At 40.9% G+C, this 27,091-nt stretch overlaps 1 protein-coding gene across 3 annotated transcripts in view; it reads right to left on the bottom strand.

The window, feature by feature from the left end:
• The window catches only part of NUP205 (nucleoporin 205), a 79,022-nt gene that overhangs the window by 5,259 nt on the left and 46,672 nt on the right, over positions 1–27,091 (bottom strand). For 2 of the 3 annotated variants that reach the window (XM_081038683.1, XM_081038685.1), the window contains exons 35-43: positions 26,530–26,656; positions 24,344–24,420; positions 22,447–22,575; positions 22,098–22,224; positions 19,935–20,101; positions 18,257–18,380; positions 17,641–17,769; positions 17,001–17,074; positions 14,254–14,594 (exon numbers count right to left, since the gene is read on the bottom strand). In XM_081038683.1, coding sequence (XP_080894809.1) covers positions 14,442–14,594; positions 17,001–17,074; positions 17,641–17,769; positions 18,257–18,380; positions 19,935–20,101; positions 22,098–22,224; positions 22,447–22,575; positions 24,344–24,420; positions 26,530–26,656 — 1,107 coding nt within the window. In that variant the 3' untranslated portion in view covers positions 14,254–14,441. Of the gene's footprint in view, positions 1–14,253; positions 14,595–17,000; positions 17,075–17,640; positions 17,770–18,256; positions 18,381–19,934; positions 20,102–22,097; positions 22,225–22,446; positions 22,576–24,343; positions 24,421–26,529; positions 26,657–27,091 lie in introns of those variants that run through there. The other variant, XM_081038684.1, reaches the window with a different exon arrangement.

Raw genomic sequence — 27,091 nt, 5'->3', positions numbered from 1 at the left:
AGGAAAGACATTAACCTCTTTGGAGGTTTGCTGACTGGAATTTCCTGATTTATAAAAACATTACACTAACAAAGTTCCTTCCAGCTACAACATTCTAGGATTCCTGGTCCTAACCATGGTAACTCAAAATAAATAGGGTACATCTAATGCGGCTGCATTTTGGCAACTTCAAACATCAAACTGCATAAAAATATGGCAGTTATTTTAAAACACAAAACAAAAACCATGGGTCTCTAGACGAGTCATATCCAATTCCAGTTTCAGAATACTGCCAGGTCTACCAATGTTACTGTAAAATTAAGTATATCAGAAGATAAGTGTTGCACACTGTTGGGAAAAATGCATGAAGTGCGAAAAGCATTTATGTGTTGTTCATGGGATGCTCCATAGGCAAGTTCAGACAGAAAGAAACTAAATATCTCAGAAAGTAAAATCTAAATCTGAGGAACGGTGCCTCATTAGTCTGAGAAGTTAGCCTGGAGCCAGACTGATGGTCTTGAATGAGGCCGAAACCTCTCTGCAGGCCAAGAATGCTTAACATCTTCCAGGCCAAGACCTGGAAGCCTCATCAGTGGTCCATTCATATGGCTGGATGCTATCCCCATGTCCCCCTCCATAGCACATTGTCCCCCCATTGTATTCCCTGGAGAGAAGGTGGCAAGCAAATGTGAATGAATTGTTTTTCTTCTTAAAAGTCAATGAAGGCAAAGGAATAAAACGGAGGGTCCAGGAATAAGCCTTTACATTCACGGTCAAGCGATTTTTTCACAAGGGTTCTAAGACATTCAATGGGGACAGACTGTTCTACATTCACTTTCATGGCAATAAGCCAGAGTGAATACTACTTGACAGATCTGAAATATGACTCATCAAATCACATTTTCAAAAAGTACACACCCAAACCCAGAATCTGAACCATCTTATATTTACTGACAAGGGCTTAAGAAATCTAAAAATAATCTCATTTAATTTACAAATGTAGCCACAACTAGCATTCAAAAGGATATCTAAGAATGTTTTATGGTCTCAGGTGAGAAAAGCTACACACTGACATGAAAACCAAAAGTACACATTACCTAACATTAATAAGAGAAATACTCATAATTGTATTTCTCAATTTTACTTTCAGCTACAGCAGCTGTCAGAAGAGGAGGCAGGAAAAATAATTGACCCCTTTTTGTGTCTCAGTCTTCAACCACTTTAGATTTGGTGTGGAGAACATTATCAGATGTGTTTAACAACTGCTTCAAGTAATAATAAAACCCACATTCTGTACATTAAAACAAAAATCTGCTGAGGATATAACCTACGAGGTCTGACAATTAAGTTTGATAACTTGCTACCGTGCGCTTACAATGGCAGCACTGTACAAACAGCTCGGTAAGGGTTTATATTAACCTTGGGATATCAGTGTTTCACAGCTGTGTTTCTGTGGACGTGTGGCAGTGTCTTACTGAGTGGCGTTCATTATTGTTGTTGCGTGTTTTTGTGTGCCATCGAGGGAATGGCTGAGCTTGAATTAGAGAAATGAACAAACATAAAATTTTTTGTTAAACTTGGCAAGAGTGGAAGTGAAATCAGGGACACGCTATTCCAAGTTTATGGGGATAATGCCATGAAGAAAATGGCAGTGTACAAATGGATTAAATGTTTTTTGGAGAGGAGGGAACGTGTCACTGATAAAGAGAGGTCAGGGCAGCCAGTAACGAGCAGAACTGATGAAAATATTGCAAAAATTTGTTGCACTGCGTGTCAAAATCGTCGGCTGACTGTGAGAAGCAGAGCAGACCAAGTAAACATTGATAAACAGTTAAGTAAATCTTAACTGAAAATCTGGGCATGAGAAAAGTGTGCAAAAATGGTTCTGAAGGAGCTCACTGATGAACAAAAGCAAAGAATCAAAGTTTGCCAAGACCTTTTGGAGAGGCAAGATGCTGTTTGGGGCCGTGTTATCACTGGTGATGAAACATGAGTGTACCAATACGACCATGAAACAAAGCGTCACAATGCACAATGGAAGTCAGCCAATTCTCCATACCAGAAAAGTTCCGTCAGTCCAAATCAAGAGTCCAAATGATGTTGCTAACCTTTTTTGATATCAGAGGGATTATTCATTATGAATTTGTACCAACTGGACAAACAGTTAACCAACTTTATTATTTGGAAGTGCTGAAAAGGCTGCGTGCAAAAGTTAGATGAAAACGACCTGAACTTTTCGCCAACAATTCCTGGCTCTTGCATCATGACAATCCACCAGCTCACACGGCACTGCCTGTGAGGGAGTTTTCAAAGCCAGTAAACAAAGAACTGTATTGGAACACCCTCCCTACTCACCTGATCGGGCTCCCCAGTGACTTCTTTCTTTAAAAACATAAAGGAAATATTGAAAGGAAGGCATTTTGATGACATTCAGGACATCAAGGGTAATACGATGACAGCTCTGATGGCCATTCCAGGAAAAGTTCAAAAATTGGTTTGAAGGGTGGACTAGGCGTTGGCATTGGTGCATAGCTTCCCAAGGGGAGTACTTCGAAGGTGACTGCATTGATATTCAGCAATGAGGTATGCAGCACTTTTTCTAGGATGAGTTCGCAAACTTCACTGTCACACGTCATATAGCCTCTCTTCTACCACTACAGAGAAGCACATTTTTTAAGATGTAAGCTAGGTTTTATATTCAATAATTTTTCCTTTGAGAATGAAGAGAGGAAAAAAACCTCTTAATTCTTTACTGAGCCAGTAAATTAAATAGGGACATTCATGAAAAAGTTAGCCAGTAACACTCCAGAATGAGGTACATCAGGTAGAACTGGTTTGCTTGTTTTCAAAGCTGATTCAAATATTCAAATATCTTATGAATATCTGAGAGTAGTAATCAGGCAAAAGAGGGATATCTAATTAAATAAGTGAAATCAATCACAGAATATTAACTGTGCCATATCCTTGGGAAATCAAAGTATAAGGTAGGTGGCTTCCTCCCATGGAAGTGATGATCTACTCTAGAAAGAGAAGACTGAAATACGAGAAAGTGCAGTCAACAAAACACTGCACATCACCAAAAATGATGGTCTGAATGGGCCACATAGTTTAAGTGCTTTATGTTACAAAGCTAAGGTAACTCATATTAACATAAAGGAGAAAAATCATATGATCACCAGATAGGGAAAGAGCATGATAAAAGGCAAGAGCCAAATCACAATAAAAACTCTTAAACTAGAAAGAGAATTTCCTTAATCTGTTTAGAAAATATCAGAAACACAAACATCATACTAAAACCTGAGAAGAGTTTTACTAAAAGGAGAAACAAAAGTAGAATATCCACTCACTACCTCTACCGGAAATCCTAGCTTGGGGGGGCAGAGGGGGGTAAAAATTGGAAAAAACATAAACTCAGTTTTGCCTTCACTGGAGATATGATTGCCTTCACAGTATTGTCTCCCCTGACTGACTTCCAAGGGAATCGACAAACAAACCACTGGAGCTAACTGATAGGAAAGATTGCTAAATACAAAATCAATACAACAAAATAATTTGCATTTCTATACATCAGCAACAACTAACTTGAAAATGTAATTTTGAAAAGGAAGCCACTCACAACAACAAAAAGTACCTAGAAATAAACATAACAAACAGGGGCAAGACTATTACTTAGAAGATTAAAAAATAAGAAAAAATGATGAAAGACATGTACCACCTAAATAAATGGGGAGATGATAACAGTGTCAAGATTTCAGGACTTTAAAGTCATCAGGAAGGCTCTGGAAACAAGATGGGAGCTGGTCCATTATGAGAGTTGGGAAGGCAAAAAGGAGGATTTAAAAAAAACGTGGCAAGATATGAAGGCAAGAAGGTCCATAGGTTGGTACGGATCAGAACGATTAGCCTGGTCAATCGAAAACAAACTATGTATGTTTGAAGGGCAGTGGGAAAGCAAAATGGGACTAGATTAGCAAATCTTGCAAATCAAGTAGAAGTGATTATGATGTGACCTGGAAGGACCCAGGGACAGCTGACAGTTTCTGAGTGTGTGCATAAGGCCAATTCTGGGTGACCACTTTGGCAGCTGCAAGAGAGGGCAGAACCAAAGGCACTGGGGGAAACATACACAGCACGAAAGGCAACCACCTAGCTTTCTTCTACGGCTCATCACACCCTATCAGGAGTGGCATGTTTTAAAAAGAATTCAAAAACTAGGATATTCAGAGAGGGGTAACCAGCAGGAACCTGAAATCATAAAGAATGGGTGGAAGAAACAGAGATGTTTAGCCTAAAGAAAAGACTAGTGGAGTGGGGGATAGAGAGAAGTACAAGACAAAGCACTTAACATCAAGAAGTAGAACTGGGTAGAGACAGAGCACAAATGAAAGCGATTACCCGAGAGCAGTGAACCTGTGGTACCTGGAGGTGACCCAACGTAAGTGGGATGCCCTTAGTCGTGGAGACTAAAGCCTCAGCACGTTGGCTGGACTAGAGAACCTAAAATAACACTTCCAACCCAAAAGTGACACTTCCACACCAGCTAGGCCAGTGTAGCTCGTCCAAGGGTGGAGTAAAACAGACCTGCTCTGCGAACTTGGCAGTGGGAACACACAGACAACTTTCACAAGGTGAGCAATGGAAGAAGACTCGATGGCTTGAACAACAGCTACATTACTAAATGCTTGCTATATGCAAGGCAGCCTTCTAACTTTTTTTCATGAGTTAACTCAGGCTCTTCCCAACCTTATAAAGCAGGGACAATTACTGCCCAGGTGATGTGGAGGAAACTGAGGCACAGCAGTTACGTAACTTGCCCCAGATTATATAGCGCATAAATATATGTACCAGACATAGCTAAATGGCATGGAGAATGAAGGCGAGAAATAAATAAAAGATTAGGCCAATATTTCAAGTTTTTGAAAGGCAGGACTGTGGAGCAAAGAAAGAGGCTGGGTGTGGAGCATGCGTGGCAGGGTGGGGAAGAGGTAATGAGTCCAGACGTGTTGAGTCTGAGATCCTGGATATGACAAGAGATGGCCAGTCGGCAGCTGACGACAGGGAACTGGAACTTAGAGAAAAGGATTCAAGGTAGTTTGGGAAGATGTCAGTGAAGAGGGGAGGTGCCAAGGGACACACCTGCCAAGGGTGGGTTGGAGAGAAGAGCAGAGTCAAGCACGGAGCCTGGAGAAACACCCAGTAACCAGAAGGGAAAAGCAGCCGATACAAACAGAGGAGATTAGCTAGGGCCACTTCCCAACTGGTACAGCGAGACACTGACCCCCTGGGCCTTGGAGGGCCAGCACCACAGCCAGTCACCTTCACTCTGGGCAGGTTCTTCCATAAAAATAAATCCGTGAGTTGTAATGGGAAAGAATGTCGGGACGGACTGAGACGGTGGGACCCACAGGCCAAGGGAGGAGGGCCTGAGAGGAGGCGATGGGGAGTACCACGTGCTGCCACTAAGAGGTAAGTAGGCAACACGACCACAGGCAGTGTACACAAAGCCTCCAGCAGTGTCAGGGCAGGCGCCCCTTCAAAAGCTCCAGAAGTTTCCTTACAACAACTGTGGCTCAACCATATAAGCCACTGCGGTAAAAGGAAGGGGGAAAGCAGCAGCGGGACACGGGGACAAGTTTTCAAGATTGCGATGACGGACAACTATTTTAACCCCAGGAGGAATGAACACTTTATAAGCAACACGATCCAGCGCTGTGGCTTTCAAACAGTGTTCCAGGAACACTGTAGGCAACGTCTTGGAGAGTTCCAAATGTGTGATGACAGCGCACATGTTTGACCCGTGATTGTTCCATCACTGCCAAAGCTCTTCCCTTCAGCTACGCTTCGGAGGGAAAAACTAATCTCCATCTCTGAGGAGGCACGAAATCAGAATTCCTGATACCTTGTACAAGAGAAATGGAACAGCACCTGGGTCCTTTCGAGGGGTCCCGCTGTAACTACTTTAATGTACAGACTCAGTTTTCATCCTCACAACAAAACCACGAGGTAGGTCCCATTGTCAGAATGTGGACACTGAAGCGGAGAGAATTTAAGTAACCTGCCCAGGTTCCCACAGCTGAAAAATGGTGACCAGGGTTCAAACGCAGCAGTCTGACCTCATAAACACTGGGGCATGAGGGCTGCTCCCAGGTTACAAGCTGGAGATCTTAGGGACCGTCTACTTCACACCCATCGTTTCATCAAAGACACGGCTGAAAGCCAAGAGGAAGGCTGGCCCACGTCCACAGAGGTAGCCAATCACCGGACAGAGTCAGGCTCAAGGCGAGAAGTAATACCATCCCGTTCTTCCACGGGACGCGGCGAGGAGGTGGGAGCACCGAGGAGGAGGTGGGAGCACCGAGGAGGAGGTGGGAGCACCGAGGAGGAGGTGGGAGCACCGAGGAGGAGGTGGGAGCACCGAGGAGGAGGTGGGAGCACCGAGGAGGAGGTGGGAGCACCGAGGAGGAGGTGGGAGCACAAAGAGTGAGAGCAAGAGAACATGCCCGCTCCGGTTACTTCTGCGCGCGGAGTGGAATGGAGGGTTCCCAGCAGCTCCTCTCAGACGCCACGGATTCCCAATTCTCCATCAGCCGCATCCCTATTTCTACACAGCAAACCTTTACCCCAGAACCAAATACAGTCTCGCTGCCGGAGCCCTCGTCAGGTATAAGGGACCGGCGTCCTCCCCGTTTACCCGCGAGGGACAGCAGGAGGCAGATGACACCGCCCCCTACTTTGGGGCGGAGCGACACTGCCTGGAAGCCGAGTGTTACCTACAAGGAAGGGCCAGTACTTGTCTCTGTGCCTCCCCCTCACCCAACACCACGTTAGGGCCCCGGAGAAACTTCCAGGGGCAGGGGAGCGACCCCCTCTCAACGGGACGGGTTATGTCACGGACCCCCCCTCGGGCCTAGGAAATTAAACACCCATGACCGTCTCCAAGGGGACAGCGCGGGGCATTCCCCCCCAGTCTCTTCGATGAAGAGTCTAACACGTGAGAGGACGTGCCGTCCCGACGCCAGAGCCGCCCCCCCGGAGGACATCAGGTCCCCTGCGTCTCCCCCCAGGGAAGCGTCAGTCGCGGCGGCACCGACACCGGAGGGGAGGCGCTTCCCGGGGAAAAGGGCCACCTGCACGGGAGATCTGAAACACACCGCGCTTCGCAGAGACCCGGTTTCCAACCTCCAAGCGCGAGCCCGAGGACGCGTGTGCTCAGGGGTGACAGTCACCGTGCCCCTCGGAAAAGGCGCGTGTACAGCAGGGCGCGTCTCACGCCAGCACCGGCCACCCTCCAGCCGGGGAGCCGCAAACGGCGCGACGGGGCCCGCGGCCTCGGGCTGCGTGTCGGGGCCTCGCGAGGCGGCTCGCTGCTTTCCGCTTCACTCGTGGCCGTGCCCGCCGTCCCACGTCCTCACACACGCCGACCAGCAGGGCTCTGAGCCCGGGGTGGGTCGTGTCCGTGTCGGGGCGGGCGTGGGGACGGCGACCAAGCCAGGAGGGACCCACGAGGTGTCCACCAGGGGCGCAGGGCCCGACACGCAGCCAGGAGCCCTGAACAGGCGTCCTCCGGCGGGCGCGCCCACGTTGTAGGCACGCGAACGGCCGCAGAAACACGCCGGGGAGGGTCGGGGCGAGGCAGGAGGCACAGCCCGCCGCCCACCCCGCACGGCTGACGGCACGGCGGGGCCCGGAGCCTCCGGCGGCCCCGCGCCCAGCCCCCGGCCCGCGTCCCCGGAGCTCCACTCACCAGGAACTGCAGCATGATGTCGGCGAGGGAGCGAAGCGCGGCGGACGCTCCTCGGGCCGTTCCTACCCAGCCTCCCCCGGCGCGAGGGGCCGAACGGCCGTCGGCTTCCGGGTCACGCCCCGCCCCGCCCCGCCCCGCCCCGCCCTCCTCGGCTCGGCCGGAAGCCGCTGGCGGCGTCCCGGCTCCCCCTGGCGGAGCGCCCTGGAACTACCACCGGAATTGCTGAAGGAGCCAAGAGGGAGACCTCTGGAGTCTCGCACAGCTGCTGGGTCAAATTCCCGACTGCCCGTGCTGCCCGGCAGCCACGATCAAGTCACTGAACCGCTCTGAAGTTCGCTCTCCTTCTCTGTGAATGGGGCTAACACCAGCTCCCTTGTTGAATTGTTGCAGGGATCAAATGAGACAACGCGAGGGATCAATAGCTGCTCGTCACGTGCGTGTCCTGGCTCCACGCAGAGCTGGGCCATCACACTGCGGCCCTGGTACCACCTGCTCCAGGTCGTCTGTCCCTTGACAACCTCCATCAACGCACATACTTGCAAAGCCAGACACCCTTTCTCTTTACACCCGGCCTTCTGAACTCACCCTCACCTGCTGTCGTGAGAACTCTGCTTCCAAATAACACTAACCAAATCACATGCGCTGAACCCTATGGGAGTTTATTTATAAAGATCAAGTGGACAACGAGGGGGGACGGGAAAGCTATCAGGAATTTAAGCATAATTTTCTCTCCATTTCTGTTTTTTTCTCCGTCTACCTGCTTCATTGTTCTCTTTGCCATCGTTTTTCTTCTGATTTCCAGAATATGACCACTGTAACTTACTCATTAAATGAGGCAAGCAGTAGAAAGATCGGATCGCTCTTTCCACACTATTTTTAAATAGCTAGGAAAGGAATGCTGACTAGTCAAGCTGGTGTCAGATGCGCTGCTATCAATTATAACCAGAAGGGGCGGCGTCTCTTTGAACTAAAGTGCCTGCCAAGAGGGAGGAGACGCTGGTAGATGGTTGTAATACATTCCACTTTCCAACATGTCTAGATGAAAGCTTGACTCAGTCAAGTGTTGACCAGTGCTTCTCAAACTTTAATGTGCACTCAGATCACCTAGGGATCTTGTTGAACGGCGGGTTCCGATTCAGTATATCTGAGTTGGGGCCTGCCATTATCCATTTCTGCTAAGCTTCCACGTGATGCAATTACTGGTGGTCTGTGGAGCACATCTTAAGCTGCAAGATGCCGGACTGTGTGCTCCATGAGGCTGAGGACTAAATCTATTCTGTTCACAACTTCATCCCTAGTGCCCAGCAGGTGCCTGGCACAGCCTCTGAACACTAAATATTTACTGAAGTTCCTTGAATAAAACCTTATTCCCTTCTTACAGATAAAGCCATAAATGAAGGCTGGCTGATCCCCTAAGGTCTTTTCAAAGGCTCTTTCTCCTATACCCCCAAACAACCACAAGGCATGGAAAAGGCAGAACTCTTGCTACTTGGAGATTAGGGAAATGTCCTCATACTAATCTTAAAAACACCTTTAAGATTCATGTCTTCCTTTTACCCCTTTATGGTGCCTTAAGCTACTAACTTCCTAAACAGTCCCCTTTTTTTCGTTGTTGTTATTGCCATTTTATTATTCATATTTTGTATCTTTTTCTTTTTTTAATTTTTCAATTACAGTTAACATCCAATATTATTTTATATTAGTTTCAGGTGTACAGCTTAGTGGTTTGGCATCTGAGAGCCTTTCTTTCAGCCCCAAGCTATCACAATCATGGGTGACTTCGAAGGCTCTATACTTATTTTCCAGAATCCTTACTTCCGGTGTGACCTTCATCCTAACACCACTTCAGCAATCCACTACCACGTTCATACGCCACACTTTGTTGTCTGCTAGACTTGCTCCACCTGTGAAGTATTATATTCCCAAATCCTACTTGCTGTCCATAAAATTTTTTACCTTAGCCAGATCTCTACTTTCTCAGCTGTTCCGTATGCTCACAGCTGAGCTTCCTCTGGCTTCACTCCTTTTCTCTCTGGTCTAAACCTCAAGAAACCAGAACTTCAATCAAGGATCATTAGCCTCAATTCTCTTATCCACTTCCTTCTATGATACTTGCCTTTTAAAATTCTAATTCTTAATCAATCTGCCTTTTTCACTCCCACACCAGTGAGTCTAAACATCAAAGAGAGAAAAGATGGCTCATTCAGCAAATGATATTGATCTTCACTAGGATTTTTTCCACCTGGAAAATAAGAATGTTGAGACCTGACCTCACACTTTACATATAGATAAGGTACAGATCAATAACAACTTAAAAACAAAAAAAGAAAAGAAAATTTCCATTTTTCTCCCGTTTGGCAAAAATCAAACTGTATTGGAAAGAATCAGAAAACAGGCTCAGCTATACAGTATTGATATGGATACCAATTGCTAAAACTTCCTTGGAGGGGAATTTGGCCAAAATTATCATAAGTTTAAATGAGCATACCCTTTGTCTCTGTAATTGTGTTAAGCTGTGTGTGCTCAAAAACATTTGTTGTAGCAAAAGATTACAGAAATTGTTTCAAAAAAGAAAATGTTAATCAATAAGTAACTGATTAAAATAAATGAAGCTATATACATACATTGAAAGAGAGAGAGAAGTTTATGTGATATAGAAGTTTATGATACAGAAAAATCTTCAAGATAAGTGAAAAAAGCAAGTTGTTGGTATGCAAAAAGATATTTTATGGACATCAGTTTAAGAAACTGATTCTAAAGTTTAAATGGAGAGGCAAAGGCCCAGAATAGACTATAATATTGAAGAAGAACAAAGTTGGAGGATGAATGCTACCTGTGTTCAAGACTTAAACTGCAAAGCTATAGTAATTAAGATAGTGTGGTACTGTCAAAGAACACACAGATAGATTAATGGAACAGAATAGAGAGCCCAGAAATAGACCCCTATAAATATAGTCAACTGACCTTTGACCAAAGAGCAAAGGCAGTTCAATGAAGCAAAGTTAATCTTCTCAAGAAAATGATGCTAGTGTGAAAAACCTACATATTGTATGACTCCAACTGTATGAAATTCTGGAAAAGGCAAACCTATGGAGACAATAAATATGAGTGGTTGCCAGGGGCCATCAAGGTAGGGGTCGAGGTGGGGGCAGCAGAGTGTAGAGAATGGAGAAGCAGCAGAGTGTAGAGGATTTTTACAGCAGTGAACATACTCTATGTTTCAATGAGGGATATATGTCATTATATGTTTGTCCAAACCCATAGAATGTACACCAAGAGTGAACCCCAAGGTAAAAACCATGGGCTCTGAGTGATTATGATATGTAATGTAGGATTATCTTGGTAACAAATGGACCATTCTGGTGATAAGTGATAATGGGGGAGGCTCTGCATGTGTGGGGCTTAGTGGGTAAATAAAAAATCTCTGTATCTTCCTCTCAATTTTGTTATAAACCTAAAAGTGTTCTTAAAAAACAAAGTCTTGGGGAAGAAAAAAGTATGTTATTGGAGGTGTGGACAAATAGGAATTCTCACCCCACTGGTAGCAGTAAATTGGTACAAACACTAAGAAAAATATTGCAATGGCTAGTGAAATTAAAGCTCTTAATCTTCAACTCAGGATTTCCATTTCTAGTTATAGAATCCAGGGAAGCCCATACATGGAGACACGTATGATCACCATCACTGCAGCACTGTGATAGTAAAACACTGGGAACTTCAATGCATACCAGTCCACCAACAGACTACATCAATTAGGGTATTTATAAAATGTGACACCACTATTCAGTACTTATAATAAACAAGAAAGAGGAATTATCAAAAACACAATGTTGAACAAAAAAAGTAATCTGCAAATTGCTCCGTAGTATGATGACACACATATAAAGATTAACAACAACCTGTAACAGTACTTTTTAATGAATATGTATGAATGTGTATGAATATGTATGTAGTGAAAGTATAAAACATGAATGGCAGAGATCAACAATGAATTCTTGACCATGGTTACCTCTGGGAGGGAAGGAAGTAGGGGAATGGGATCAGGGAGTTCAGAGGTGCCTCAGCTGTTTCTACCATATTGTATTTCTCTAAAAACAATAAAAGGTCCAGAGCAAATATGATTTTAAGATTTGATCCAATTAGGGCATGAGTGGGTATCTGCATGTTAGATGGATTGTACCATTTAAATGATTGAAGCACTACACATTTTAAAAATTGGAATGAACGATAAAAGCAACATCGAAAGGATTTTTTTGGAAACAAGATATTCAGTTTCAAAGTATCAATCCAGATTTCTTATTCATTACAATGGGAAAAAGATGAGCTCTGCAATGGAGATATGTCCAACACTACCTTAACTAAGGGTCAACCTTAAAAAATGAGACAAACTGATATGTACTTCCTGATATGATATGCGGAGGGCATACCATACCTGTAGAATTGCATTCTTGTCAAAAATGTATAACCTGAATCTAACTTAAAACACATCAAATTGTGGCACCATTTTCAGAACAGCTAAAAAATGTCAATGTTATATAAAAGACCCCTCTCCTGAAAAAAAGGGAGAGGAAGTGTTCTAGAATAAAGGAGACTAAAGAGATATCAAAATATGTGGGATTCTTGATTAAATCTTGGGTTTAAAAAACAAAAAAAGTTCTATAAGGATTTTGGGAGCAACTGAGGAAATGTGAATATGAACTGAATTATTAGAAAATGTTAGTCTTTTATTGTCAAATGTCTTCTGTGTGATGATACTGTGATTAGAAGGAAATATCCTAGTCCTTTAACGCTGAAACATTACAGAAAAAGTGCCATAATGTCTACACCAACTTTCAAATACTGAAGAAGAAAACCAGTGTATCTACATTTAAATGTGCAAAATGTCAACTGGTGAGGCTAGCTGAAAGGTGTATGAGTTCACCTTCCTTTTCTTTCAACTCTTCTGAAGTCAAAAATTTTCAAAATAAGTTGGGAAAACAATAGCCAAATATTTAGAAAAGGCTAGATTGTGTACAAACAGCATTTATAGCTCAAAGTTCAGACATATATTTATATATCACCATTTTATAAAAACTATAATGAGAACGATAAAGAAGGCACTCACCTCTTTTTGATTTTCTAATGCCACCAAAGTGATCAACTCAGTGAAAACAACGCAGTAAGACTATATGCTTATTTAGTATTGTTGAGGAACAGGGGAACCTACCCTTTCAATGCTAAAACCTTTTAAACAAAATATCTACAATGTTTTTATGGCTTTTGCTTTGCTAAAAAGCAAGTGCGGTACCCAACAGCCTCTCTCCATGCCCCAGGTAACAATACTGAGTCAGGCAGAGAATCTCCTGGCCCGGATGGTCAGCCTCACAGCCTGGATTTATTGTACAAACAGCACTTCTGGTCAGACTTTTTAAGCAGCTGCAATGATGCCTGCCTCTCCCTCCCACACACTTCTCCCTGGCCCCAACTTCTGATCCACAGCCAGCTGTAATTTTGGAAGAAAGGATGGGAAAACAAGACAACAAAGCTTAGTAAATTCAAAATCTTAATTTCAAATTTAGCTAATATCTCTGACCTTCAGAGGTTTAACAAAATGCTTGGATTCTGTGCCTCAGGCTCTTTTCTGATTATTTCTAAGTTCATGCCTGTGTTCCAGATGATAAAGATTCCATATGCCTGACCAGTGGAGCAGCAGTCATTATTAATGCATTTTGGATCCACCTATTTATTCATTCACACCCCTCTAGGACTTCTATTTAGTAACAGGGTGCTTTCCAGCTAAAGACTAATGTTTATAAGTGGTGGGCAGTAAATTAATTTCAAAATGGAACAATGACAAAACCTTTTTAAAAGGAAGCTTAAAAGCTACAGAAATTTTATTATAAAATTAAAAATAAAAGGAACTCTACAGGGCTAAATATTCATTTTCTGCTACTAGTATATGAGAGTCAAGGCCCTTTCCCCTCTCAGCAGTCTCTCCTATATATTAGGCTGAAATAACTGGTGGCCAGAAAGGGAAACATGGACTTTCAGATGATGTAGTCACTTAAACATAAATACTATTGGGCGGGAAATAGAATAATGGTTGTGTAAATTCTTTTGCCCCAATTGGAGCTATAATATTAATATGAAAAATACAGGCAGATGACTAAAGAGAAATTTCACAATCATTTCTAAGGAACACATGAAAATTATGTTGTCATTTACATGTAAAAAAGAAAAAATAATTCTAGGAGATGGCTTGACTTTTTGAGACATTTCTATGATACATCATTCATAGTACTGAGTACTCTATTAAAGAGTTTGGTTAGTTGATTATCCATTCTGCCTCGTAGAGGAACCCTGAACACCACAAAGTGTAAAGGGAGGAAAAAAAAATAGAATTTCCAGACTATGCCTTGAATTTAGCATTTGGAATTATATTCCTAGGGGAAAAAAACCACCATTGTGGAAAGTTTAGTTGTTGGATTCTCATTAATGTTAATCATTTTGTAGGTAAAATTTCAAAATACTAACCATACATTTGTTTTTTTAAAAAAGTGTTTATTTTTTACTAGTGAGGATGAAACCGGGCAAAGTTTACAGAAAAGATGTCCATATATAAAGAAAGAAATAGCAAAATATTTTTTGGTCATAATTTAGAGACAAACTGATCTATAAAAAGGAGATAGTTTTCCCCCAATTCATCTCTTCCCTAGAAGAGTATAATAAGCTAGAGCTCTCAGTTCCGTGATATCCTCAGTAGGCCTCGGATACGTCTGACAAGAGCTTGTATGAAACTATAGCGAGATCGAACTTTTGAATACAATCCTTCAATGTCCAGAAGTTTCTTTTGTAGTGACTCTCCAAAAGCGTTGATGGCGTCGGCCTGAAGCTAGAGGTAACACAGGTGACATTTCATTATTAAAACCACAGTCTCAAATATGTCTTTTATTCTATGTCTTCCAATTTAAAATACCTTTCAATTTTTATAATGCGGTCCTGTCTCATGTACCAAATTAAACAAACAATCACATTTTCCACCCTAGAATTTATTCTTACGATACTGTTTTTCCCTCTTTCCTTTCTTGGATAAATGTGCAAAATTTTAAATGTGCTCTAAATAACTATCGCTGCTGCTGCTACTGCTATGTGGACACACACACAAACACATTTCCTGAAGGTTCATAAAGAAGTTATTAAAAGTGGGTGTCTGGCGAAAGAAACAAAGGCTATGTTAGAAAGCTTTTACTTTTTACTTCCTTTTGCAATTAAAAAAGGAAGAATAAACACTTGCATGCTTTTACTTTCAAAAAATATAAATGGGGGAAGAGAAGTTGATATACGTTTTAGAATTCAGATGTATTTTAGAATGCCTGTGTAGTTTCAGATGGATCTTTTTGGTATTGTACTGAAATGCTAAAATTAAGCACAAAATTATGAATCTAGCATTAAAATCCAAGCACAGAGTGAGAAAATTATTTATTAAGCCTGCATTTCTTCCAGCTTTGTAACAGACCAGTCTAATAAAACAATCATTAAGTCAACGTATAGTTGTTAAACATCTTCTGGGAGATCTGTTCTTTAGCTAATTCTGCTCATGTAACATTAGCCTCCCGAAAGCAGCCAAGTCAAAAAATAAATGACTTACAAAGTCACCAAGAGGCAAATGTGGTCACGGTTAAGAAGAGAGTATATGGTATTTATAATGTCTGGCTAAGTGTGGTCTGGAAAATGCTGAAACTGTGCCTCTGTTTCCTGGATAAGGCCCAACCTCCAGTTTTAAGAAAGGCACTGAGGAAGAAGGATTAGGGAAGAGCAGAGACGGTATCAGATCGTGGCTAAGGACATTTAGATGCCTAGGAGCGGATCTAGCTGTAATTCATCGTCCCTAACACCACACACCCTGAGAGCTGCTTTGCTCCTACGATTTTGCTATTAGTTTCACATGAGGTTTTCATTTTAATCGTTTTGGGAATGCTCTTCATCCAATTCCAACACTACTGATCAAGAGGTTACTAAATACATAATACTAAACAGGCATGCACCACATAACAGCATTTGGTCAGTGACAGTGTATGTGGTCCCATAAGATTGTAATGGAGCTAAAACATTCCCGTCACCTAGGGACTTTGTAGCCGTCATTCACAGAGGAATATGCATGGTGCATTATCTGCCTACAAGCAAATAGATGATGAAAAAAAGAAATGAATGTAAAGAAAGAAAATTATTTCTGCACAGCTGTACAATGGGTTTGTGTGGTAAGCTAAGTGATACTGTATTACAAAAGAGTTGAAAACGTAAAAAAATGAAAACGTTTATAAAGTAACAAAGTTATAATAAGCTAAGGTTAATTTATTGAACAAAAACAATATTTCTAAATAACTGTAGTGTAGCCTAAGTGCACAGTATTTATAAAGTTTACAGTCGTGTACAGTCACGTCCTAGGCCGTCACATTCACTCACCACTCACTCACTGACTCACCCAGAGCAGCTTCCAGTCCTGCAGACTCCACGCATGGTCAGTGCCCGATATAGGCGAATCACTTTTAAAATCTTTTATTCCGTATTTTTACTGTACCTTTTCTATATTTAGATATGTTAAGATACACAAATACTTACCATTGTGTTACAATTACCTTCAGTATTCAGCACAGTAACAGGCTGTATAGACCTGCAGCCTAGGAGCAAGACGTACCAAACAGCCTTGGTGTGCTGTAGGCTAGACCATCTAGATGTGTGGGCATGTTATGATGTTTGCACGAAAAAATCATTTACAACGCATTTCTAAGAACACATCCCTGTTGTTAAGCGACATATGACTGTACAATATTATAGTCTACTACAGTGGAATTTTAATGCCTACTCACAATTTTTCCATTAAATTATTTTTTTGCAAAATTAGGTGTTGAGTGACACTGTGCCTAAAAATGCTACAAAGTTAATCAAAAGAGACGAGAAGTTTCCAGATCACAATGCCTACCAATTACTGATCACAATGCCTACCAATTACTGAACTCTTACTATGTTCCAAGCACAGGCACTACCCTAGGAGCCTCATTCAATTCTGACAAAACTCTTTGAGGCTGAATTATCATTCCCATTTTTTCGATGAGAAAATGGGAGGCTCAGAAGTTAAGTAAGTTGTTCCACATCACATGGCTGTTTGGTGGCCATGTCAGAACTCAAATAAGGTCTTTGTATACACCCTGAAAATTATAATCTTACTAACATACTAGGCCTTTCCTTTTTCCTTTCAAAAAGAAAAAAAAAAAGAGGGAGTATGAGAATAGAACCTTACCTGGTCTATGTCATGTTGACTCACGATCGTCAGTCCACTTCTAAAATCCAGATTGGCTTCTGAAGCAAAAGAATCTAGAGATAAAAGACACAGTCACACCAGCTTTGCAAGTAAATATTCACCATAAAGTAGAAGAATCTGAAGAAAATGAACCACCGTGCCATGAAAAACATGGGTCAAAACAGAATTCTATTTCAACTTTCAGTAAAAAGAAGCCCCTGGGAAGCATTTCACTGGTCTAGGCCAGGGTTCTCAAGCTTTTGTTTCTTCCTCGCTAAGGAATCCAGTGCGTTCTAATCAGTCACAGGGGCTCACTCTAGCAACAAGAATCCAGGCCTAAGCTGACCCACTTCCATTCTTTTGGAACACTGTGACCAGGGAACTCTGGAGCAGGGTCACCACATAACTGAAAGGAGCTGAGGAGTAGTTGCTAAGATGCTCTTAAGTTCCACACAATTTCCCACAGACAGAAGTAAAATACAAAATAAAGCGCTGTCTAATCACTACGTAGCTTTCGATTAACCAATCCACTCAGAGTAACCCAGTCACATAAAAAAAAAATATATAAATGTAAATAGTTTTTCAAGGCACTAAAATCTATAGGCATTTGTGGGTCACTAATTGGCAGAATAAAGCTTACCTTGTAGCCGTCTGCTTTTAAACAATGTCCTGGAGGCAAACAAGGAATCCTGAGAATCCGTGGGTGTGCAATGGAGCAAGTAGTACTCCAGATGGCGCCAAAGAATAAATAGGCAGGTCTCTATGATGACTACAGAGCACAGCTCCCATGAAAGGAAAACAATCTCATCATGTTTGTTTTTACAAACCGGTGTCTGAAGAGGAGAGAAAGGACAGACTGCATCACTTAGTGATGTACGCACGGCCTTAGTCTAACAGTGAAATCTTTAGTCAGATTCCACTGCACCTGCAGGTCTCCCCAGGAAGCAGCAAGGTGTGCTGAGAGGAAAGTGGGGACCCTGGGACTATTAGCACAGTCTCTAGCGTCTTTGTCTCCCATCCACACAGAAAGTGTCTGCACACATTATCAAGATTCCTAGCCACTCTAAAAGATAAGGGGGGAAAATGTCAACTTGGAAATATATCAGGTATTTACTGGAAAAAAACGAACAGGAATTATGTCTTTTTCCATACGGTTTTGAAGCCCAAATAATGTGAGAATAAGTGAACAGTTGCTACACTTGCAAATTCTCTTAAAGGTCACCATTCCAGTCCCCCTATGATTTCATGAAGGATACAAGAACAAAGGGAAAGAAGTTTAGCTCGGTTGTTGATCAGCTTCACCAAACGCCGCCTCGCTAGAACATATTTCTGAGCTGTGGAGATTTTATCCGCACCAGCAGGCATCACAGACTGACACAACTAGGAAAAAGAAACAAATGCACTAGTAAGAATGACAAATTGTAGGAAAAATTTAATGAAAATCTACTATAAGAGGGTCGCTTGTGATCAGCACTGTGAAAAACATGCAAATAAGTTTAAACACCCTTGCAGACAAGAGTTATTGTCTAGTTAGGAAGCTAGTAACTTAAAAAAATGACAGCCAAAGAAGCAGCTGAATTCACACATGAATATTCATCCCCTGCTTTCTGTAATAGTCTTGTGCCTGAAACAGGCATTTCCCATCTGCTGATGGGCCGACCAACCTTGAATTTCCTGTCAAATTAACACAAAACAAAACAGTAGCTTTTTCAAGCAGTAGCTGTAACAATGCCGTGGAGAATTTCTGTAACAGCTGTCATGTATCTTCTGAAGAAATGTAAAGCAGAATGCTAGAGCATAAACAATATGATCGTCAGCCAGAACCTCCCCCAGTCACCTCTATTTGGCACACCTATAAGCAGGATGGTTCAATTAAAACTCAGACACTGGGTCTGGCTGGTGTATGGGCGTGAGAGGACCACATGCTTGACTGTGACACTGCAGTTCCTCTTGTGAGGACTGGCATCGCCCACAAGCCACACACGAGGGGGAAGGGCTGCCAGATGTAAACCACACAATTTCCAGGATTGAACCCAGGATCTGAACCCAGTCAGTAACTCCAGCCTCAATCTGGACTTGTGAGCTATGTGGCTTTGTGTAAATTATTCAAACGTTCAGAGCCTCGGTTTCCTCATCTGAAAAATGGGCGTAGCAACAATATCTGCCTCATGTGTTCAGGTAGAACTTGTAGCTCAGGGCCTGGCACATCATAAACAATAAATGTTCCCTGTGATTATCAGAAGAGTGGCAAGAGGGAGAAGGCTTTGACCACTCTTTAAAAGTGACATGGAGTTTTTCAGGAAAGCTGGTGCAAACCAAGAATGGCAAAATGGTTCAACATCCCGGATACCACAGGATACCAAGAAGCTTCAGCACTGGCCAAGCGATGCCTTATAGTTCAGCTGTGCCAAATGGGAAAGATGCCAGGTTACTCAAGTAGCAAGTCTAGCAACTCGGCGTCTTTAGCTACAATCAATGTGGGGGGGACGATTCTGGGTCATTGAGAGCAGACAGGAACGTCGGCTACACCATCCCTCTGTCTGCAAAATCCACTAAACAGATACTGAAGGCACAGAGACATCTTACCCAAGGATTCGCTCCCACTGAATAAGCACTGGAATGGAAACCTAAGTTTCTCAGCACAGATTTTAGAGTATAAATTACCCACACTCTTCATTCGAAGGCCAGCTGCTGTCTACTGAACGGCAGGTGGTTTTCTTGAACAGGTGCGACTTCACCATCTTTCATTCAAGAGTTCCTACGCTTATGAGGTGTGGTGCTTTGGTGAGGGACTCTTCTTCAAGCCACACAGAGGAATCACGTGAATTCCTCTCGTCTCACTGCGTATGTCATCGTTACTCACCAGTCTGACACCAACAGCCTGGCCCTTATTAGCAAAAGCCATGGCTTCACAGCTCATTATAAGACTCGTACCTCTTTTATCTCATCTGGTGGAAGCTGCTCCACATTCTGTAGCTTGGTGACACTCCGTCGGTGACTGTCGTAATAGCTGAGGAAATCACTAGCGCTCTGTTTTAGCAAGTAGACAATGATGCCCAAACCAGGCAGGCGCCAGTATGGAACTACTGGAGCTTGGGAATCTAATAGAGTTGATGATAAAAAATAAAAATTAAAAATAAAAACAATAATGTTCCATTTACAGGAATTTTATATGAATTCCAACGACCTGTTTTAAAACAAGGGATGCCAGGAATTTAAGGGCATGTAAACTATTATTAAAACCAACCCAAGGCTACTTTTAAATACCACTGATAGTTCAAAGGAGTGCACACCTACTGTCATCAGGTGTGTACATTGCTGGAGACCTTGAGAGAATAAGGAGATTTGGCTGATGGTTAGACACAAATAGAACGTACCTTTTACTGGATAAAGACCTCGTTCAGAACTCAGTTATAAAGCTTTACACCTGTCTCCCTGCTCGCCTCCATGCACACACACATCCAAGCCATACGCACAAGTTTGGAGTTTCCTGACCTCAGGTGATTAACTCCTACCTCACCCTGTTGCTCTAGTTAATATGGATTCATTCCAGTCTGTATCTTTCTGGTTGCTGAAACCCCAGCTCAAACTCACCCTTCCAAAGAGCTAAGGAGAACACTAACAGAAATATTCAAAAAATATAATTGGATTTCAACTTTAACAGTCTTTACCACAGTAGTTCCATTTGGGTAACAAGACCAAATGATCTGCCTTTCACTTGACTACCTTCTGATGAAAGTGCAAAGGAACAGTGAGGTGTCAGGAAGGGTGTCTGCAGAGGGAAGAGCTAGAGAACATGACACTGCTGTTCTTCAGACAGTTCATGTGGTGCAAAGAGAGCACCTTCCTCTTCCAACTGAGGGATTTCTTGAGAAATACCTCAGCAATTTCAAGTTCAATGTGGAGACACTCGTTTAACGGCCCTGACTGCCATGAGCACTGAAGTGCCATGATCTCTCCTTCATACCACCTCCCTTAACTTTGCTCCAAAGTCAGATCTCATCAATCTGCATGCGGAACGAGGAGAGAGAGCATAGTCTACCAGTAGATGTCACCACCAAACAGAATAGCCTAGACGCATCTGATCTGCCTGGTTTCCTGTTCCAGTTTTCAGGGAAGATGTGACATGTCTTTACGATACAGGTCACCTATACAGAGTCTTCTGCTACTGAAACTGTGTACCCTTGTCCTCAGATAACATTTATGTGACATCTACCCCGGAAGGAAGATGGCCACAAAAAGGATGGTCTAATGCTCAGAGTACACTGAAGCGTTTCAGAAGTTCTCACACACTAAATACTCAGTCTAGAAAACGTTAGTATCCAGAAGCTATCAGACTTAGACTTCAGATGAGGGGGTTCATAAGGAATTTGACTACAGAAACAGATTTCATAGGAAAGATCACGCAGTATAGGCAGTAGAAGTGCAACAGGAAAGGGTCCCTGCATCAGAAGAAACAGTAAATATACTAAATAATAACAATAGCAATAGCAATAATGAAAATAAAGTAGCTACTAAATGTGCGAGGCACTGTCCCTAAAGCACTTTCCATATATTAACACATTTAATCCTTACAATAATTCACTGGAGGAAAGCTTATTACTGCCATTTTACAGACAAGGTAACCGAGGCACAAAGAGTTAAGTAATTTTTCTTCAAGGAAAAGAACAGAGAAAAAAGATTGAAAAATAAATGAATAGTCTCAGGGATCTATTATATAGTATCAAACAGTCTAATATATGTTTGGAAAGAATGGGGCTATTATATTTTCGTATTTTTCACCCAGCTGACTTACTCTCCAATCCTTGATCCTTTCTTTGGGGTCTCAAGTACTATTCAAAACTTATACTCTCACAAGACTCCTCTGATTTATCCTCAGAAAATTTTGAATTTCTCTATTCTCTTGAGCTTCCCAGCCTATCCACAATTCTAACAATAGTACCCGCTCACCGCTCCTTCTTCAAGTTGTTTAAAACATTTCCCATTATTACCCATAAAGAAAAACAAAAACAAACACGTCTTATCGGAACCAACTAGAGTTTGTCATAATCATAGCAAGTGAATTTCTCAAATACAGAAAGAAGTGACGAAGCTTACCTTGCCGGGGCCCATCTCTGTTAATGGTCTCTGACAGGCTAGGGGTAAAGAGACACACAGTATGCTGAAAGACGGGGGAGCTCTGCAACATAAGCGACTGGCAATATTCCATAACATTGGCACAAATCTACAAGGGAAGAATAGTCGTAACAAAAGTATTAGCTCCCCAAATGCCCTTCTATCATGGAAATCTGGATTTGAAGGAGAATAAAGTAACAGATCACTCTGCAGACATCACAACAAAGTTATAAATCGGTTTGTAAAATTACCAATCCCTGTTATTTTCATCAAGTATTTCCCAAAACATAAGCATCTTAAAGGATAGGTACGTAACTCTCACTCCTCTTACCTGCTGCATAGCAAGTTCCATCTCATCTTTCTTGTTCACTCTATCTCCCTCCACATTATCATCTTGAAATTTAGACTGACGGAGTCTGTCGGAGCCACCAAAGCGACTCAGCAGCGCTAAGCATTGGCGCTAAGAAAGACAAAGATAGTTTGTTTATAACAAGTTGGAGATGTTTAAAATTTGTGACCTTTCTTTCTTGAGGGATATCAAAAAGAAAAACTCAGTGGGGAGTGGACTCACTCTTTTAAAGCATCTGATTTCTTACTTTCAACTGAGTCGACTAAAGTTAGCACTATTAAAATCCATTGTTTCACAAATGTATTTTCTTGACAGGCTCGACTCATTAAAAGAATACCAATTTTTAAAAGCAGTTAATCCCCACTATAATCTAGGTGTCTGCTAAAGTATTTTTTGTCTCGCACCAAAAAATTCCCTGGTAGACACCCATTAAATAAACACAAGGTGATAAACAATGACAAGCAAAATGAGACGGTAAATAGACAATCTGTAACAAGCATATCCACAATAACTGTGTCTACTAAAAGCTCAAACTGAAAGGCCGTTACTCCTGCGGCCACTTTGAAAGACTTCAATAAAGGAGTTGAAAACACAGGCAGCCTTGGCAGATAAGATGCAAACGTCATCTGCTCTAGAAATGTTGTTACTTTTCATCTGAAAATGTTTCCTAAGGTTCTCAGAAGGAAAGAATGTTCTTCAAAAACTGGCAGTGGTTACCTGGGCTTAGAATCAGAGATGTGGGTTCCAAAAGCAGGTTACCTGATTTGTTCCTATACAAACTGAGTAAATTCCTTAACTTTCTCAAGCCTCCATGCTCACATTTCTAGAGTGATCACAGCAATTCCAAACTTACAAGACCACTGCCAGGATTACCTGAGATACTGAATTATACTTAAAGTGCTTAGTATAGTGTTCTACACATACCGTAGCAAGTGGATGATAAAAACTTGTATTTTAATAATTGGTATTACATACACATACACACACACCCCTACATATACCTATATATGTACATAGATAAAAATATATATTATTTAAAACTGATGTTTAAATAATAAGTTTGGATAAGGTAAAACATATTAAGGAGACTATAATATAAACTTATCTTGCCATTTAAAAATCTATAGTTTAAAATTTTGTACACAAAATGCTTGATGTCAGCATTTACTTTTGGAAAATTGTTAAACAGTTCATGAAAAGAAGATTGGTTACGAAAATTATTGTATCAAAAATAATGGAATATAAATTCTAGCATATAAATATAATTACTCTGCAGCTAATAAAAAAGTAAAGATGACCAAGGCAGGCCAGGAGTCTCCCAGAGAGAACGTGATAAAATATCTAATTGATAAGCTACCTAAGATGTTTGAATATATTGATAGGAGATTACACAAGTGGAGGCGAGTTTGGGAATAAATTAGAAATAAGTACGTAAAAAGCAAGCAAATAAAAAAAGAAACAATTATTTAGTATATGGAAAACATAATGTTACACAGAAAAGCATTGGCCATGGCTTAATCAAAAATGACATTTACACAGTAATAAGTGTAACATCAAACACTAATCTTATCAAAATTATATATTATGTTGAGTTTGAGGAGGTATTATGAGAAATACACATATTTTACGGTTGACAAAAAGGAGTAAAGAGATCTAAATTCTCATCTTCCTCCATGGAAAGTCAACAGATGGTTCCTAAAATTGGAAAATCAAGTAGTAGCAATAAAAGCACAGTATTTAGAAACATCAAAGAATCAGTTAAAAACGTTGAAAGAATTTGCGCAAATTCAGGGAGCAGATTGGGAAGGATGAGTGAGGGGAATGTTGTATTTTGTTAAAGTCTTACAGCTGCTCTTTAAAGAAATTAGGAACCAATTACCTGGAATCTTCCAATATGTCCCTGTAGTTCCATTAGAGATCCTTCATTTACATCAACATCAAGTTCACTTAATATACCTATAAAATTTGGAACGCTTTTAAATGTAGTTTTATAATCAACAAAATAAAGACATTAAAAAGCTAGAAAGAGCAGTTCTAGTATTTTCTATTCTTTATGTGACTGAGCACTGATTCTGCCACAAAGGAGTTTTGTTGACAAGCGCATGTCCATTCCTATGCAATCTAAATCTAGATTCGACTAGTGGTTTTAAAAGGCACTTTTTAAAGTCTTTGAGAAAAACCTACTTTTTATCTACAGCCGCCGTAAAAAGTTAAAAATTTCTAAACTCAGCAGTAAATTAATGTCTCATGAAAGAGTTTAAAATATGAAACACTAAAAATAAAATGCATTTCTTTTACCTATTCTAGGTATTATATCATTTGATTTTTTTTTTTTCTATTTCTTCAGACAAAGCACTTTGCACATACACGTTTCCATTCAACTTCTCAGTTTGGATTCCTAAAGCAAACTGATAGGTTCTTACAGTACCACGGACTCCCTTTATTTCCATTGAGCCCTCCAACAATCCCCATTCTCCCCATTGGTTTATTTCTTTCTTCCATGACTATAGTCATGCTGAGGAGAACCCACCCAAACTTGTCCTAAACATGCTAACTTTCTGTATATTTTCACAATCCCCAGGACTGAGACATACCAAGGCTGAGAGGTGTGGAGGCTGCGATCTCCTCACAAGAGCACAGGCTCCAAGCGCCTCAATAAGTTCTGCCCTGCCAAACACTCTCCTTCTCTCAGTACAAAGGACTCAAACACCGAGATACCCAGAGAGGAAAACAATTGGGGGTACAGGGGTGGAATCAGGGGTTGGCCTCACACTTCTCCATAGCACCTGACAATGGAGGGAGTATTGCCTAGTAGATAAGCGCACAAGCTCAGAAGCCTTAATGCCTGGGAAACGCTACCTGTATTGTCTATGTAACTTTGGACAAGTTAACCTCTCTGTACCTTGGTTTCCTCATTGTAAACTGTGGATAATAATAGTTCTACTTCATAAGACAGTTGTGAGGATTAAATAAATTAACATGCTAAGTGTTTTAAAACAATACTTGGTACATAAATGCTTAATAAATGTGAGTTATTATCATTAATACTACAAAGTCTGAGGGAAAGAAAAGTATAATTGTCCATGCTGTCATTCTAGAATAAGGCAAGCATTAACCATTCATAAACATTAGAGAATTCAGGGATTATAATACATTTTTTTCTTGGGGGAGGGGAACTCAATACAAATTAAAAATACCAAGAGATAAATAAAAAATGAAAGAACTCAAAAATGGTGAAACCGTGGGAGGAAAAAAAAGAATTGGTGCTTTTCAGTGAATCCATGAAACTATATAAACAAAACTATACAGCTGAAGGTTATAGTTCCAGGACTAAATGTAAATGTTACGAAAATTCTAACAAAGTAAAAACAATATGAGCAAACAATCTGAAGATAGAAGAGAAAGTGTAAAAGAATTCATCATTTCATCTTTCACATCAGGAGTTAACTGTCTAGAATTTACATGTAATAAAAAAATTAAAAATTTTTAAATGACCAAAATATCTTAATTATTTTTCATAATCTTTTTTTTCTTCTTAATCATAGTGATTTTTAAGAACTAATATCTCTTGTACTCTTGTAGTGAAGAAATATTTGCCTGGAATTCAACTATGTTTTCAGTTTCTCTTCAAGTTTTTTATCTGTTAAGTTCATGTAAAATTAAACAGTTATTTCCTAAAATTGCATGTAAAAGGTAATCCCATTCTTACAAATTACCTCTGTGTGTCTCTGTTTCTCTCTCTTATGTACATATGAGCATTGTTCAAACAGAACAACGTCTGAGAACCTACTTACCAAAATGGTAACTTTTGGTAATTTCTAGGTAGTGGGATTTTGCGTGTTAATTATTTTCTTGAACTCTTTGAATATTTTATATGAGCACATATCAGTTTTATAAATATAAACTTAATACCTTAAAAAAGGCAGCAAGCTCTGTTAGTACCAGTTTTAAGTAAGTCATATATAGCTGCAAAGTAATAAAAATAAAAATAAAAAAGCTCATCTATTAAGAGGTATGTCAATCTGTAAAGATTTATTAGGAGTCCATTCAACATAATCAACTCACCAGGAAGTGCTGCTTTACTTATAATTCCCGTCAGCAGAGCCAATTCCTGCAAAGAACCAGCACTAATATCCTGACAGCGCAGGATTGCTTGTATGGTGTCAGAATGCGAAATGAGAAACTGCAACACCTAAGCAGAGAAAAAGGAGGAGACATGGAAGAAACAGAGGCAGAAGAGTAGAAAATTATATTATAAATTTATAATCCATCTTTTAAATAACGTTGAAGCAAGTAATTCGATATAATGAAGACTACTAGTTAAGCAATTATCTTGTGCACTTACATAGTTTATTTCTTCATGAAGCAAACATTTACCAAAAATTCTAAGAAAGCTAAGGGATTATTTCAAAGTTTTAAAATTAATATATTTACAAGCTACAGTAGAAGAGTATAATATAACTTAGAACTATAGTATGAAAACGATTTCTTGAACCCCATTTTATTTCTTTTAGTTTTGTCCAAATGGAACTAGAACATGAGTTTAAAATAAGTGGGTATAAAAATGACTTACTGAATTCAAGTTGCTCTATCAAAGTCTGACTAGCGTGACATCGGGAAAAATCAC

Source organism: Rhinolophus hipposideros (assembly GCF_964194185.1).
Source record: "Rhinolophus hipposideros genome assembly, chromosome: 25".
In the NCBI taxonomy this organism is placed as follows: Eukaryota; Metazoa; Chordata; class Mammalia; order Chiroptera; family Rhinolophidae; genus Rhinolophus; species Rhinolophus hipposideros.
This window is presented reverse-complemented; position numbering and strand designations above follow the sequence as displayed.